We start from the raw sequence: 17,126 nt of genomic DNA on the forward strand, positions 1-17,126 counted from the left end.
TGTGCCTCACTTTTGGAGTTTTGTTGCTTGATGTAAGAGAAAAAACTGTAAAATAATCTATGTCATAACGTTTTGGTCACGAGTTTAGACATATGGTCCATGTCTTCCCAAAGAGGGGAGGTATGTAAGGTCATCACTAAATTTTGGACATTACTGAATTAAAGCAGCTCAATTGCAGCCCCTTGTGAGGCAAATGGCCAAGCACAGAGATGCTAACGTGTAATTCCACAAGTGAGCCTGTTTTTACACTCCACGGCAGCCAGGTTAAGCTGTGCATTTGTTGATCTGTACATACCTGGTAGCAGTGTAATGACACAGCAAGAGAGCTACCTATCACTATAAATACTTCTGTTTCTAGCACAGTTTGTGCAGCCTGGCAGAACCCTCCACAACATAGGGTCCACATCAGTCTGCAACAAGCTATGGGCCAGCCAGCAACCGATGCTGGTCTGGGCATCCTGCTCCACCAGACCAGTTCACAATTCTAAGCCCAACCAGTGGACTTAGGTGACACAATGGGGAGCCATCCCCCATGCCCCACAGCAACACCAAACTTCTGCCACAGAGGGCAGCAGTTTGCAGCCAGGGCGGGTACTTCTACCATCCCTCTGCACCAAGGTGAACTTCTAACCCAGCAGCCATGACCACCTATGGAAATTCAGCAAATGTACATGTTGCTGGCCCTGCTTACTCAGGGTTACATTGTGCTAGCTCAGATACATGTTGCTCAGGAAGGTAAACAATGTTAGCAAAGCAGAATGCAGACTTCAAATGGTCATCCCATTGCCACAGCCTTCTGACGTCATTGGTATCACTGGTGAATCACACACCTGCAGAGGGTGAAGCCACGGGTGTTGCAGCACTCCAGCACTGTAATCCAAGATGAATAAAATTTGTTTATCTTGTGGCGAAGTTTCCTAGTCACCCCTGACTGGCACCATTGCTTCCACAACTTGCTACTCCACTATCTCGACACCATAGTGGCCCCACTCATCCCACATCAGAATAGGATGTTAAATTAGTTAAATACTGCATTCCATACAGTCTCCTATTTTCTTCATACATAAATTGATTTGGCTTGAAGGGTACTGCACACAACCACAAATTATCCTGTAAATATTATTCTCCACTATTTACTCACCAATTCTTATTCCTAAAACTAAATTGTAATATTTGCTACATGTGTGTATGTTACAAGAAAATAATAACTAAACATATGAGTAATGTGATGTTACACATCTTTCACGGTCTTTAGACACCATAAAGAATGACAAATGTGATGTTTTCTTTTTGTTATTGCTCCAATTTATTGCTCTACTTGTACCGAGCTATGCAGTTTTTCAGTACTGACTAAGGAAATTGCCTTAAAGTTAGAATTCTTCCAGGATTCTTTGAAATAGCTTAATATGGCAAGAACTTCAAACAGAGTGATATGAATCAAGCACGGTCCAAATCTGTTTGTCACATTAATGAGTAACAGTAACCTTGAATTCAGTATTTAAATAGTACATGGGCGGATTATAGGGAGGGAAGGGAGGGGAGGGGTTGATTGCCTCCCTCCACCCCTCCCGCCCCCAAGAGTTGAAACTAAAGTAAAATCAAACAGTAATTTTTGTAAGCTGCACCAAAGTTAAGCACACAAATTTAGAGTCTGGGTCAGTGGATTCAGTCATTTAATTCAGTATTCCCCAAGCCACCTTACTTTGTGCGACCAAGAGAATGTGCTACCTGTACCAGTGACTTGTGCTCCCCCTCTTGTTTGAATTGTGGGTGCCAAATATTAGCAAGGTTTCCCAATATACCACACCAGTGCGTGATTTGCACTTTCCTTAAGGCACTATCTGCTTTGTCCCCATTGTTGTTATTGCTACTATTGTTAGACAGCTGGCCTACAATTCAGGAGCATATCCAAATAGTTTGGGCACCTTCATGTGACGCCACTGAGAAGTGCTTCTCTGCAGTGCCCAAGCCTTCACACAGTGTGGCTCGGTACACCGCCATTGAGAACAGTTACCGCTGTTGCTGTGATCAGCTTTTGATGCTACTGTGAATAGCTTTGTTGGTGCCATTACTGCTATTGCACTGCCGACATAATGTGCCAACTTTTCATAGGTGGCAATCCGAGGCTTGGCCAGTCAAATGCACCACCGAGTGACGTCATGTGAAGGCCACTACTGAAAACAATGTTCTGCCAGCAGTAGCTCAGTGTGAAGGGATGTTCATCTTGACAGTGTGGAGTTTTTCAGTTTTGTGTGACATTAAATGAGTTTCGATAATGACATCTTTCTTCTATTCAAAACAGAGGACAACATGGGTGTGACTCTTTGCACATTATGTTGACCAGTAGTTTTTGTTCCTATATTACTTAATTTTGGAATGAGCTTTTTCTGTATGTTAACAATAATATTAAAGAAGTTACTCACAAATTGTTCCTAAATTACTTAATTTTGGAATGAGCTTTTTTTCTGTGTGTTAACAATAATATTAAAGAAGTTACTCACAAAAAGGGTTGCAAATGCTACACATTTCAAGAAATTTAAAAACTTTTTTGTCTAAAATAAAACACATTTTTGCAATTGTTTTATATTTTTTTGTGCATGTTATCCCTGAATGGAAACAAATAAGAAATAAAAACAGTAAATTACTTGAATTAATGCTTTAAATTCCTTGTCAAAATCTTACAAAAACTGTATAAGAAACTTTGATTGTTGTACTGTGTGATTCACAATAGCAAGCAGATCAAAAACATCTTAATTACACATCACAAGTTAATAGAACTTGAGGAGAAAGGGGCAATAACAATATAAATTTGATGGCACAATGAGGCAATATTTGAAAAGAGATAGAATATCTGTGCAATGCAGTTTGTCTCTGGAACAGATAAAAATTAAAACCTAGTTGTACACATTGTGTAAATAAAAGATATTGCTTATGAACTATTTTTAAGTATAAATTTTATTTCCTGTATTTCTTTTGTGCACCATTTACTTGACATGCAAGAAATGCTGCACCATCTTTCAGGAACAAGGTGTAATGATTGTCTCCACTTGTGAAAAATCCTTGTTCTTTGAGGCTCCAGGTAATAGGACTGTCAAGGAAGCCTTGAACATTCATACTTGTCCAACAAAGATTTCTTCTTTCTTCTGTATACTTCCTGTTACAACAATGAAAAATTATGATATTGGTGATGCTGACAACAGCAAAACATTTACAAAAATAGTGCATTACAAAGATATGAAATACAGATAGACGTAACATACAGGAAAATAAAAGGGATATTTTGCAAAGTAAGAAGCAGCTGTATAAATATTAGGAGTTCACATGGTGGACTAGCATTAGGCAAATAAGGGAAGACTGAAAGGAGTAAAGACTGCATAGAGGATCTATAGAATGGAAAAAGACTTGAAGGCCGTATTACAGAAAGAGAAGAGGAAGTACATGAAATGAGATGGGAGGTATGATACTGCAAAAAGAACTTGACAGAGCTCTGAAAGATTTAGTCAAAACAAATCCCTTGGAGTAGACAAAATTCTGTCTGAGTTAATGAGAACCTTGGGGGCCCCAATCATGATGAAAACTATTCCACCTTGTATGCAAGATATATGAGGCAGACTTCATGATGAATGTAATAATTCCCACTCCAAAGCAAGCAGATGCTGACGTTTGTGAATGTAATCTAACCATCAGTGTAATAAGTCATGCTTTGCATATTACTGATATGCATTATTTACAGAAGAAGGGAAAAACTGGTCGATGATGACCCTGGAGAAGATCAGTTTGGGTTCCAGAAAAATCTAGGAACTCCAAGGCCATATTGATCCTACAACTCATCTTAGAAGGTAGACTGAAGAAACACAAACCTACATTTACAGCATTTATAGATTTAGAGAAAGCTTTTGACAAAGCTGACTTTGAGATTCTGAAGATAACAGGGACATACAGGGATTGAAAAGTTATCTTTTACAGATGTCAGATTGTAGTTATAGGAGTCAAGGGGCACAAAATGGAAGAAGTAGATGAGAAAGGAGTTACAGGAGTCAAGGGGCACAAAATAGAAGAAGTAGATGAGAAAGGAGTTATTCAGTCTGTCCACTGAGCAAAATGTAGAGAACAACCAAAGAAACATTGGAAAGGGAATTAAACTTCATGGCGATGAAACAAAAACACTGTTTGCCAATGACATAATTCTCTCAGAGATGACAACTGAATTGCAAGAGATGGAATGAATAGTGTCATGAAAAGATGTTCTAAGATGAATAACAACAAAATTACAACAAGGGTGATGGAATATAAACAATTTAAAGCAGGCAATGTTGGGGGAATTAGAATATGAAATGAGGCACTAAAAGTTTTGCTATTTGAGCAGAAAAATAACTAATGATGGCTGAAATAGAGAGGACATAAAATGCAGACTGCCAATAGCAAGAAAAACAACACTGCGAAAGAGATAACTGTTAAACCAACTATAAATCTGAGTGTTGGAAATCTTTCTTGAAGGTATTCGTGTGATAGTGTAACCCTGTACAGAACTAAAATGTGGATGATAAGCAGTTTAGACAGAAAGGGAATAGAAGCTTTTGAAAGGTGGTGCTACTAAAGAATGTTGAATAACTAATGAAGAGGTAATGAATTGAACTGGGGAAAAAGGAGTACTGGACCAAAAATGGTTCAAATGGCTCTGAGCACTATGGGACTTAACATCTGAGGAGCTCATCAGTTTCCTAGAACTTAGAACTACTTAAACCTAACTAACCTAAGGACATCACACACATCCATGCTCAAGGCAGGATTTGAACCTGCGACCATAACAGTCGCGCGGTTCCAGAATGAAGCGCCTGGAACCACTCGGCCACCATGGCCGGCTGTACTGGACCACAACCTGACTAAAAGAAGTGATTACTTGATAACACACATCCTGAGAACTCAAGGAAGCATTAATATGGTAATGGAAGGAAGCATAAGGGGTAAAATCTGTGGAGGGAGACCACAACTTGAATACAGTAAGCAGGCTGCAGTAGTTATGCAGAGATGAAGAGTATTGTTCAGAATAAACTAGTGTGGAGAACTACATGAAACCAGTCTGCGGATTGAAGACCACAACAACAACAACAACTAAAACAACTAAGTGTGTAGATACATTGTTGTTAGAGGGCTCGCAGAACTGACATGCAAGATGGGTTGCTAACCCCCCTTTCAGAAGTGTGGAGAGAAACATCACCATTGGACAGAAACAGTAACAGACTTCCAAATAAACACGGAACTACTTCACCAGACAACATGTGACAGTATTCCACCAATCGGAACTTGTATGACCACTGTAGCACTCTGCCGACCTGGCTTTATAAGCACGCCTAGTCCGTCAGACTGACAGTGTTTACCAACTGCTAGGAACAGCTACCGTCATTACTTATGGCGGCCCTAGCATTGTATTCACTTGCCTTAGTCTTGTAGTAGCACATTGTATTTTGTAGAGTAGTTTTGGTCAGTATTTTCTTCCATTGTCTTGTTTCCTTATCTGTTTTGCTGGCACAGGTTTTTTTTGTTCTGCATTTAAAACTAAATTTATGCCAAGAACATGTTTTTTTTCTTTAATTGTAATAAAGTGAGTTCAAATTGATTGTTTGTTCTTTTCTGCCGACCGCAGCATACTACAGTTACTGGTGACGAGGATGGGATTTTCATTTTCGAATGGAATGGCCTCCTCTGAGGAGCTTCTTCAGTCCTAGGTGGAAACTTTACAGCAGATTCAGGCAACAGTCACACGTTCAGAAATTCACTCTGACTCAACAGTGTTGCAAGCAGCAGCCCATAGGGTTGATTCCATCGCAGGTAAATTGAACATGTTGCACGTGGCTCCAACGACGTTTCTGGCTTTCGATAGGTCCAATAAGTGAACCCTGAGCAGCCCCTCGAGATCTCTCATTTACTCACATTAAGGGCTGTCTTTTTGAGTGCTTTGATGCACAAATACACGTCACCCCCACCTGTCAGACTTTCTTTTCTTGTCGAAAGTCTTCAGGTCAGACTTATCGGGAATGGATTACAACGCTCCAGAGTCTCTCCCGCGACTGTAAATTCCGGCGTGCCAACGTCGCCTGCAGCCTTATGCCTCTTCGTTGATTCGTGATATGGTGATGTTTCACACACCAGACGAGGGTCTTCAGTCTGATATTTTGAAGTTACATGGCCCGTGTCCCTCGACACCTGTCTGCCACTCATTCATACGTTTGAACAGTCTCACTGGTTACAACCACCGCGTCTTGATCAAGCTGTTTTCGCAGCTCGCCAGTTGCCTAGTGCCGAGTGTGAGCCTCGTCTATCCATTGGCCCACTCCATGACAGGAAGCCTTCCACTCGGCTTCATCCTGTCTGGACTGTTTCTGGACTCACTAATGGTCGGAGTTCCCCCACCAGTGAGCAAGATGTACGGCTCGCAGTCGAGTGGGCCACATCGCCGTGGTGTGTCAGGCTTCACAAAAACATCACGTCGATGCCATGCGTCCTGCGGATGCACAGACTCGTCACAAATCACCACCTCAGGACCCGGAAGCCTCGCATTCCATTGATGGCCAAGTATTCTCCATCATTCCCCAATCAGGTGCCCATTTTCTCACTACCTTGGAGGTCGCGCATATTCCGGTGGTCTTCCAAATTGACAATGCATCATCTGTCTCTATTATGGATGGTGCCACATACCAACGTTTGGGCTTGCCAGCTTTATCCCTGTACACTCGCATCTTGCAAAGTTTCTGTAATCACTCTACATCCGTCAATGGCATTTTTTCCACACAAATCTCTTACAATGGTCATTCCTTCACCGCTCAGTTTTTGGTGGCCAGATACCCTGGAGCTACTAATCTTCTGGGTGTGGAAATTTTTGGTCGTCTGGATTTATCATTGCAGGATGCAGTACAAGCAGTGTCAATTCCCTCATCAGATACCCTCATCGCCCCATTGCTCAGAAAATATGACACATTGTTCCCATCCTCCACACCAGGGGTGAAGGGTTTCATCTTCCCTCTGCTGTTCCCCGTTTTTTTAAGGCCCACCTGGTCCCCTTTGTTCTCTGAGACAGGCTCCAGGTGGAACCTTGGCACTTACAGGATGAAGGCATCCTTTTTCCCATTACGCACTGTCACTGGGCGATGCCTATTGTGATAGTCGAGAAGCCGAATGGTGCTTTATGCATCTGTGGCAATTTTAAGGTCAAGGTCAATTCTCAGTCTGTCATTGATGACCATCCTGGCCCATCAGTGGATGACATACTCACATGTCTCACGGGCCTGACCGTTTTCGCCAAAATTGATTTGCGCGATGCTTATTTGCAGCTGCCTTTGGATGAGGAATTGCAGCAGATCCTAGTCATCAGTACCCCGTGTGGCCTTTTTCGGTACAACTGCCTCCTGTTTGGCACTGCCAGCACCCTGTAATTTTCCAATGTTATTTGGAACAGCTCACAAGCCAGGTGCCCGGGGCGGCCAATTATCTGGATGACGTCATCATTGGTGGCTCATCAGCGGTGGACCTTACAGACAAGCTGGACCAGCTGTTTCTGGTTTTTTCCATGGCTAACTTGCATTGCCAGAAAGAAAAGTGTGACTTTTTGGAGCAGGAGGTCAGCTATCTTGAGTTCACGATTGATGCCTGCGGCCTACACGCCTCTTAGGAGTATGTCAAGGTGATTTAAAACCTGTCTCCTTCCACCAACATGAAGCAACTAATGCACTGCTACAGCAGCTATTATCTAACATAAACACAAAATTAGATAGTATCAATACAAATTTCAGTGATATGAAACATGGTAAAACAGCAACAAAACACTGTTACAAAAGATATAAATACAATGAAACAAGAACAAATATTTGAAGATTTGCAAGACACAGTCTCACAGGAGTTCGATGACTTAGCCAAAAAGTTTTGCACTGAAATTGACAAAAAATTGAATGATATGAAGAAACAAGTAAAGCATGAAGTACTTTCTGAATTAACGGTAATATTACAGAGTTAAGACAGAAGGCAGTATCTTTTAATGACCCTCATTATCTAGTAGATCAACAGATAAAGAAAATCACAGATGCAAACACAAACATTGAAGCCACACAAAGCCAGTTGTGTTTGACAATAAAAAAGGTAACCACTGTTCTTAACAAACTAAAGACTCTGAAGGTGTACCTCTAGCTGTAGAAGAACTTACTTTTAAGAGTAGCAACATTAGAAGTTGACTCAGCATGTGCTAAGAAGGAGAGAGAGAAGATCAATGAAAATCTGAGTGACATAATTAGTCAAGCTGAAGCAGGTACGTTAGATAAGGGTAATACCATTGCAGATTATGGAGTAACAGCCATAAACTAGCTTTGGTAGGGAGCAAGTCAATTTTTAAGACATATTGTGTCAGAACAACGTATATTACCTGATCCAAAAAAACGCGATGCCATACGCAATTGTCCAACTCCAAGGAAAAAGGACAACTAACAGCTTTTTTAGCAGTAACATCCCTCTTTCATAAATTTGTACCACAGCAACTGATGAACAGTGATACATTGCTCAACTTCTATGAAAAATAGGCCCTGGTTATGGGATGATAAGTGTCAAGAGGACTTTAATGACATTAAGCATGCATTAGTCAATGCAAACATTCTTAGCCACCCTGATAAGTCCAAGGATTTTTGTTTATGCTCAGATGCCTCACCTGAGGGGCTGGGGGCATGCTTGTTCCAGACATGAGAAGAAGAAGGTAAAGAACCACCGAAGGTCATCAGTTCTGCTAGTCACATGTTATCAGAAGCAGAAAGATCTTACTCTATGCCAGAATCGGAAGTGTAGCTGTAACACGGGCATTTAAAAAGTTTGAATATTTTTTGTGGGGCATGAACACTAAAATTTACTGTGACCATCAGTCACTGTCATTTCTTTTAATATGTAAACTATTGCACCATAGATTAGCTAGGTGGTGTCTACATTTACAAGAATTCAATTTCGAGATCATTTATATTAAAGGAAGTCAGAATGCTATTGCAGATGCCTTGTCCAGGTTACCACAAGGTTTAGAGGAATTTGGTGAATTAACAGAGCAAGATATAGAACTCAGAACATTATTAATGCAAGGTACAACACAACAGTCTGATTACCATAAGTTTTGTAAGCAAATGAAAGTTATACAACAGTAAGATTGCAGATGGAGGAAAGTCATGCAAAACCTTAAGCAGGATGAAGGTGGAAATGTAAGTAAATGGTATCAGGAGTACAAGGGCATTTTGTTTCATAGGAAACATGAAAAATCTCATCAATAGTGTGTGTGTATTCCTGAAGATTATGTCGACAAATTTAAAAGACACAAACATGAAGTATGGAGACATTATGGAGTAGGCAAATGTACTGAAAAAATTGCAACACTTTGTTATTTTCCAAATTTGAGAAGGTGAGTCCTACAGGTATTAAGAAAATGTGCAATATGTAAAAAATCAAAACAGTCCATTGTGTCAAAATATACTGAGCTACACCCAATTCTCACAAAAAACCCTCTAGATATAGTATCCCTTGACATAGCTGGTCCATATCTGAGAAGTAAAGGAGGAGTAAGATACGTAGTAGCACTATATGATATTTTCTCTAAACATATCAAAATGTATGCCATTGAAAATGCAACAGCCACAGTGTGGTTTCAGTTGCCTAAGACTGCAGCCGTGTGTGTGAGTTGAGTTTGCATGTAAGTGTGTGTGTGTGTGTGTGTGTGTGTGTGTGTGCGCGCGCACCTATTGTTGACAAAGGCCATTGGCCAAAAACTTTAAGTGTGAAAATCTTTTTATTGTGCCTGTCTGCGACTCAGCAACTCTGCTATATGGTGAGTAGCAACTTTCCTTCTCATAACATTGTTACATTCCATCCTGGATTTTTCATTGTTTGATTGCCTCATGTATGTCCATACTCAAATGTGGTCTTATACATATCTGCCATATGAAGGGTCAGGTTCATTTTTTCAGAAAACCAAGCTGAATGGCCATCTTAAGTGGTGGGTGAAAGATCAAGTTCACACTATGTTTTCTCACAATGGAGACTATTTTGGAAGACTCCCAATGTATGCTAGGAAGGCCATAAAATGAAATCTTTCCTTATCAGCATCTTGAACTGCGAAGATTGGCTTCAGTTTGTACTGCAAAGCATTATGGCTTTTATGAGGTCAGTAGCCTTTATCTTCAAACACTCTCTACAGATGTGTGAGGTCCTCAAGCATTTGGGACTCATGGGTAATAATGTGTGCTCTATGAGCAAACACCTTGATTACACCATCCACCTGTGAAAGATGATGACAACTGCCCACTAAATCTCTGGGTGCAGACTTGCACTAAACAGCACATCCACAAAGCCACCAGCTTTGCTATGAGCCAACACATCCAAACAAGTGAGGTATCTGTCCTTTCCTATCTCCGTGATAAATTGAATGGTCTCATGTACGGAACTAAGATGATCAAAAAATTGATATAGTTGGTCTCTGCCTCGAGGTCATACTACAAAAGTATCATCCACATACCTACAGAAAATATTAGATTTAAAACAGCACAGTCAAGCACCTTCTCCTCAAGTCTTTGTAGAATCTCTGTTATGAAACCTGATAATGGATGATTGCCATCAAAAACTAATCACCAACAAATTTTATGTGCAAATGAGACTGCATACTGTGTACTACCTCTCTTCAAAATCTTCCATAAACAAGTTGATCAGCATGGGTGACAAGGGGCTACCCATGATGATGTCATCAATCTGTACATAACATTAAAACATTAACCTAAAGACAATAAGCTAACAACATACCGTAAAATTCCTAAAAGCTTTAGAATGGGCTTTTTAGTGAAGAATCCTTGCCAGCTCACATAAGCTACTTGGCCAATCAGTTTACAGCCATCAGGAACACTGTAGGTTGACAAAAAATCCTCTCTTGGCTCCAAATCCCTATTTATAAGGAAACAGTAGTTAAATACATATATCTGGTTTCTTGTTTAAACATACATAGTAAAACAAGAGTTAAATATGAAGGTGTAATACATTTATTCAAATGGAAGAAATTTTGTCACAAGCAATAATTAGAACAGAGTCCTTCTAAAAAAAAACCAGGATGGTATTTGATAAAAGAGGGCCTTCTCCCCTTATTTGTCTTCTATTATCAGGTCAGAACAAATACAGTACTTAACAAGTATTCTCACAATTATAAAAGTTAGCCAATGAGACAATGGAATTCAGATGATTAAAAATTGAATTTTGGGAGATTTTGTACACAATTTTACCAAATAAGAATGTATTATAGTATTTAAAAATGTTTGTGAAAAAATTCTATTACAGGTGCCCCACAATTACTTACAATCCTCACACCTTTAACTGTTACTGTGATTATAGAAATTACATCATGCCAAGAAATAAACAATCCTTATGATTCACTAGAATTTACTCACATTAAAAATTTATTTGCTTTTTACATACAAGAGTGAAAAGGAGAGAGAAAAAATATGGAATGTGTGGAACGGTTTCATAGTTCATCAGTGTGGTAAGTCCTAGTATGTTATACAATGACATGTTACATGATTAATGTGTAACAGACACAGACATTTAATACAATAAAAATAAAAGCAAAATAAATAAAGATTATTGAGAACATCTGATGTAGTAGGCACGAAGGTGCAAAAATATTGGCATGAGATAGCAAGTGATGAAGGACTGCATCAGATAAGTGCAAGGGAATATGAAAAAGTAGGCTGCTGGGCCAGAAGAGATTACTTTCATGCCAGCAAGCTGTCACATCTGCTGTAACAGTAGTTTGCTTCGCCAGGTACTGCCCCTGCAGCTAATCACTGTTCTGAGTGTCTACAAGACCAAACACATCACTACAATCTCAATTGTTGCTGCTGTTTACAAATCCGTAGTTCTTGTATTTCAATTTTAGTGCTTTTGCACTTTGGATACTTAAAAAATATATTTGTCAAAAGCGAGAAATACATGCACAAAAACATAAAAATCTAGAAGGCTCTATTGAGTGAAGTACATGGTGGAATATATCTCCATTTACTAATTCTATGTCACTTTAAATAATCTATCTGATGAGTATATATTTTGAGCTGATGTAGTTGTTCTAAACTAAATTCCATTTCTGCAAAGGAAACATTATCACTTGTAAAATATCCTCAAAACCAAATTGTTTAACAGAAACAATTCTGCCTTAGATATTATTTCAACATTATTTTTTTAAATAAATTATTTTCATTACTTGAAAGATCCAAGGATGCAACCATTATTTAAAAATACTATTATCAATTAATAATTCCTATTTGTAAACTAATTTACAAAACTTATGTTTGGAAATCCTATCACTAATAATTCCACTGAACAATTTTATTTAACCGAATACTTAATGAAATTTTAATGTCAGAAAGGTCAAATGTTCGAATTGTCATAGATTTGTTAAGAATGTGTATCAGCCTTAAGCACAACGCAGTACTGTCTTCATGTAAGACTGCAATTTACGTCAAGAGTGGTGATGGTAGTTTTATTGATGCAGTGATTCCCACTGTCACTACATAATACTGGAAAACTTGAAACTTTCAAGCTGCTTTGTCACTTGCATAACATGAGTTAGCACAATTATCGACTCCAATTTGCAGCAATAATGTTATGGCTACATAAAACATTGGTTTGCAGTTAAGCCTGCCAAATCTATGAAAGACTGAAGTGAAATTGAAAATTATGAGCATTCAATGCTTTCTTTCAGTCTATAAACTATTATTAAGTTTTTTTCATCATAAGACTGCACTAGCTTACTGTTTATGGTATTGTACTTATAACATAGTTACAAAATCACACACTCAGTTCTTTTGCACACAGCTCTCCTTCAGCAATTCATGATGAACTAATTCCACTTTCATGGAAAAATGCAGATATTTTCAATAATGAATAACAAACATTTTAGTGGGAGTTAATGAATGGAGGTATTTAATGAAAAATTTCATTTCAACAAATATCCATAAAATGTGACAGAGAGCAATTCTTACACTATACTTTTTCAACAAATTCAGAAAATATTAAAGTCATTTCCATGAAACCTCAGTAGGATAGTGTACACTTTGTTATAATATTGCTTGGAAAGGATCACTATTTGAATTTGTCATGGTCATGAGTCAAGAAAGGAAAATTTTACGACAGAAGGCTAAAACTTCCTACAGCAGAAACCTATGAAGGAAGTCTTTCCAACATCATTGGTCATTTTCTAAGGAAACCCTGCATGAAGTGTGTTTTTCAACCACCTTTCAAGATTAGTGCACTTGTACAGTCTGTGAAAGATGGTCTTGAATAATGTAAGGGAGCTGTCAATCACACCCCTTGTAGTTTAGCATTCATACATCAATCAGACCATACACCATGGAGAACCATTGTTTAGAGCATCGTTGGTTGTGTGGGGGTGCAAGCTGTTTACTGTGTATGTTGTCTTTCTAAATACAGTGCACTTTGATTTAAGCACCAATGCAGCCCTGCCCACTGAGGGTTTAAATTGCCATGCTCAGTGATCTCTCATTGCATTTGTGCTTTGAAAATAAGCAAGGATGTCACTCAGCTATATTCTCATAAGCTAACTGAACATTCAATAAGCCGAGAGGAGCTCAAGTCTCACATCTCTCGTTTTTCAGATAAGCCTTAAACTTTTGAATGTGTGTCAAGTTATAATTTCATATATCACTGCCATAATTCAAAACTGGTAAGACGCCATGGCAGTAAACCTACAATTCAGGCATACTGGAAATTCAGCTTGAAAACTTTGCAAAAGCTGACTCTGCTAAGAACTGATGAGAATAGTCCTTATTACAGCTTATTGATGATGAAGGGAACCAAACCAGATATTCACACTGTGCAGCTATTAGTACCCATACAGTAAGAATCTTGATGTATTATTTTACTGCAGAATAAGTGGTGACTAAAAGTCTGCTACTCTCCTGATTAAATTTACTATGGGTCACACGAAGACTCACCGCCCACTAAATGACAAACTGACATGAGATCCTTGCTTTCATATGATCAGTAAACAAACTAGTTATCTTGATCTGAGGCTTGGATACTGAGAACCACTCAGGCCTGGACTAAAACAGCTGTGGGCATAGTTCTGCCAAGGTTCAGAACTGTTTGCGTGTCTTATGACACACTGTGGGCCATGGCAGGCTAGTGTACCATGGGTACATCTGTTGAAGATCCTACTGTCACGTATGGTGGACTGAGAGAACTTGGATAATGGCTGCAGACTATGGATGGATATGGCAAAATATTCTTTTGTCTGAATCTCACTGCATAAAGTATAGCTAAACAGAAAATAACATAGACTTTAGAAACCCAACTGCTCCTGCTACGTTTTTATTTAGGAAGACTTAAATTGGCAAACTCTAGGATCTATACATAAGTTAGTTGTGTTACAATCAACTCAAGCATTTTACTCCAGAGTAACAGAACAGAAGGCAAATTCAGGTGTAAGCTTTATTGCAAACGAGATATGTTACAGATACTGAAGGAATCTTGGACGGAATAGCAAGACTTGTTTTTGAAATTAACAAAAGGTAGTACATGAAAATCATTCAAATTCACGAGGTGCATTCAAGTTCTAAGGCCTCCGATTTTTTTTTCTCCGGACTGGAAAGAGATAGAAACATGCGCATTGTTTTAAAATGAGGCCGTGTTCATTGTCAATACGTCCCAGAGATGGCAGCACCGTACGGCAGATGGAATTTTACCACCAGGGGCGAGAATGAGAACTGTTTTAAATACTTAAAATGGCGACGTTTTCCTTACTTGAACAGCGTGCAATCATTTGTTTTCTGAACTTGCGTGGTGTGAAACCAATTGAAATTCATCGACAGTTGAAGGAGACATGTGGTGATGGAGTTATGGATGTATCAAAAGTGCGTTCGTGGGTGCGACAGTTTAATGAAGGCAGAACATCGTGTGACAACAAACCGAACAACCTCGGGCTCGCACAAGCCGGTCTGACGACATGATCGAGAAAGTGGAGAGAATTGTTTTGGGGGATCGCCGAATGACTGTTGAACAGATCGCCTCCAGAGTTGGCATTTCTGCATGACGACCTGAAAATGCGAAAAGTGTCATCCAGGTGGATGCCATGAATGCTGACGGACGACCACATGGCTGCCCGTGTGGCATGTTGCCAAGCAATGTTGACGCGCAACGACAGCATGAATGGGACTTTCTTTTTGTCGGTTGTGACAATGGATGAGACGTGGATGCCATTTTTCAATCCAGAAACAAAGCGCCAGTCAGCTCAATGGAAGCACACAGATTCACCGCCACCAAAAAAATTTCGGGTAACCGCCAGTGCTGAAAAAATGATGGTGTCCATGTTCTGGGACAGCGAGGGCGCAATCCTTACCCATTGCGTTCCAAAGGGCACTACAGTAACAGCTGCATCCTACGAAAATGTTTTGAAGAACAAATTCCTTCCTGCACTGCAACAAAAACGTCCGGGAAGGGCTGCGCGCGTGCTGTTTCACCAAGACAACGCACTCGCACATCGAGCTAACGTTACGCAACAGTTTCTTCGTGATAACAACTTTGAAGTGATTCCTCATGCCCCCTACTCACCTGACCTGGCTCCTAGTGACTTTTGGCTTTTTCCAACAATGGAAGACACTCCTGTGGCCGCATATTCACCAGCCGTGCTGCTATTGCCTCAGCGATTTTCCAGTGGTCAAAACAGACTCCTAAAGAAGCCTTCGCCGCTGCCATGGAATCATGGCATCAGCGTTGTGAAAAATGTGTACGTCTGCAGGGCGATTACGTCAAGAAGTAACGCCAGTTTTATCGATTTCGGGTGAGTAGTTAATTAGAAAAAAAATCGGAGGCCTTAGAACTTGAATGCACCTCGTATGTACAAAAATTCTATGGTGCTGATGAAATAGTAGATAAGTTCTATGGTGAGTTACAGAAACTGATAAGTGACAGCAAATTCCACTGCAAGATGATAACTGGCAATTTTCAATTTTAGTTCCATCCTTCCCCCCTCCCCTTCAAAGCAGCAGCTTTCCAGTTAATACGTATATGTAAAATTTAGTTTGACTAAACATAAATACTTTATAGCAGCTTAACAGAAGTTAATTATTAATGTACTTTCTAACAAATGATTTACTTTGTTCACAGGTATCTTGACTTGTTGCAAATTCCTAAGGACGCCGTTTCCTGAGGGGGATCTACCGAATGTGATGTAGGAGAAGAAGTGAGGGAGACAGTAAATTCCTCTGTGGTAGAATATAGGATTGGGGCAGGTGGTGATACAACAAGAACCAGTTGTATTAATGACATGAAAATGACAGTATCCTGGTCCACTCACGACAGAAAATATCTGGTTTACAGCATTGGCACAGCCAAGAAAATGGAATTTAATGAAGGTCAAAGTCTACTTAACAATCTCACAACTACAGGAAGGAGAGTGAGTTGTGAAACTCTGAAAGAGAGAAAACAATGTTCATGTAATGAAACCCTTAAGAGTGCATCAGGTAACCTGTCGTATAATCTTAATTCTCTCTTTTTGCCTACAGGTATTTGGCTACAGTGGACTGTGGTAATAGGAGACAATCATTGTAGTACTCATTATAATGGTAGCATACTTGTCATGATACCAGAATGTACAAAACATCTGTAGAACTGAAAAGCTGGTATCTCAAAAAACACTATGTGAGTTTACACAGTGCCACATTACACACTACAGCTCAGTGTCCTCTAGCAGTAGGGAGCTGCAAATATGTAGACATGAAGAATAAAGGTGTAGAATGTAAATAAAATTTGTTTTATTTAAAAAGCTTTAAGAGTTTTCACATAACAATTCAGAGGCATTACTTTTCAGCACATCCTCATTACATTTAAACGTCAAACAGAACTGAAAGTTGGAGAAGTGAAATGAAAGAGGTGAGTGAGCTGGAGAAAAGAAAAATAAAGAGGGTGAGAAAATGGGAAACTGCAGCCAACTGAACTTCTGCAGCAAATCAAGATACTGTATGTGGATGCAAGATAGGAAAATAATAAATTCCACTGTAACTAACTTCACATCAGAGAATAAACTAGAGTACACTTCGAAGGCCACCTACTAGACT

General features: G+C 39.5%; 1 protein-coding gene across 4 annotated transcripts in view; it reads right to left on the reverse strand.

The window, feature by feature from the left end:
• Positions 1 to 2,641: 2,641 nt before the first annotated feature.
• The window catches only part of LOC126236337 (ribonuclease P protein subunit p40-like), a 262,934-nt gene continuing 248,449 nt past the window's right edge, over positions 2,642 to 17,126 (reverse strand). For all 4 annotated transcript variants that reach the window (XM_049945562.1, XM_049945560.1, XM_049945563.1 and 1 more), the window contains 2 exons: positions 10,810 to 10,947; positions 2,642 to 3,154 (listed from right to left, as the gene is read on the reverse strand). In XM_049945562.1, the coding sequence (XP_049801519.1) occupies positions 2,956 to 3,154; positions 10,810 to 10,947 (337 nt within the window). In that variant the 3' untranslated portion in view covers positions 2,642 to 2,955. The remainder of the gene's footprint in view (positions 3,155 to 10,809; positions 10,948 to 17,126) is intronic.

The sequence above is a fragment of the Schistocerca nitens genome, chromosome 2 (assembly GCF_023898315.1).
Source record: "Schistocerca nitens isolate TAMUIC-IGC-003100 chromosome 2, iqSchNite1.1, whole genome shotgun sequence".
Taxonomy (NCBI): domain Eukaryota; kingdom Metazoa; phylum Arthropoda; class Insecta; order Orthoptera; family Acrididae; genus Schistocerca; species Schistocerca nitens.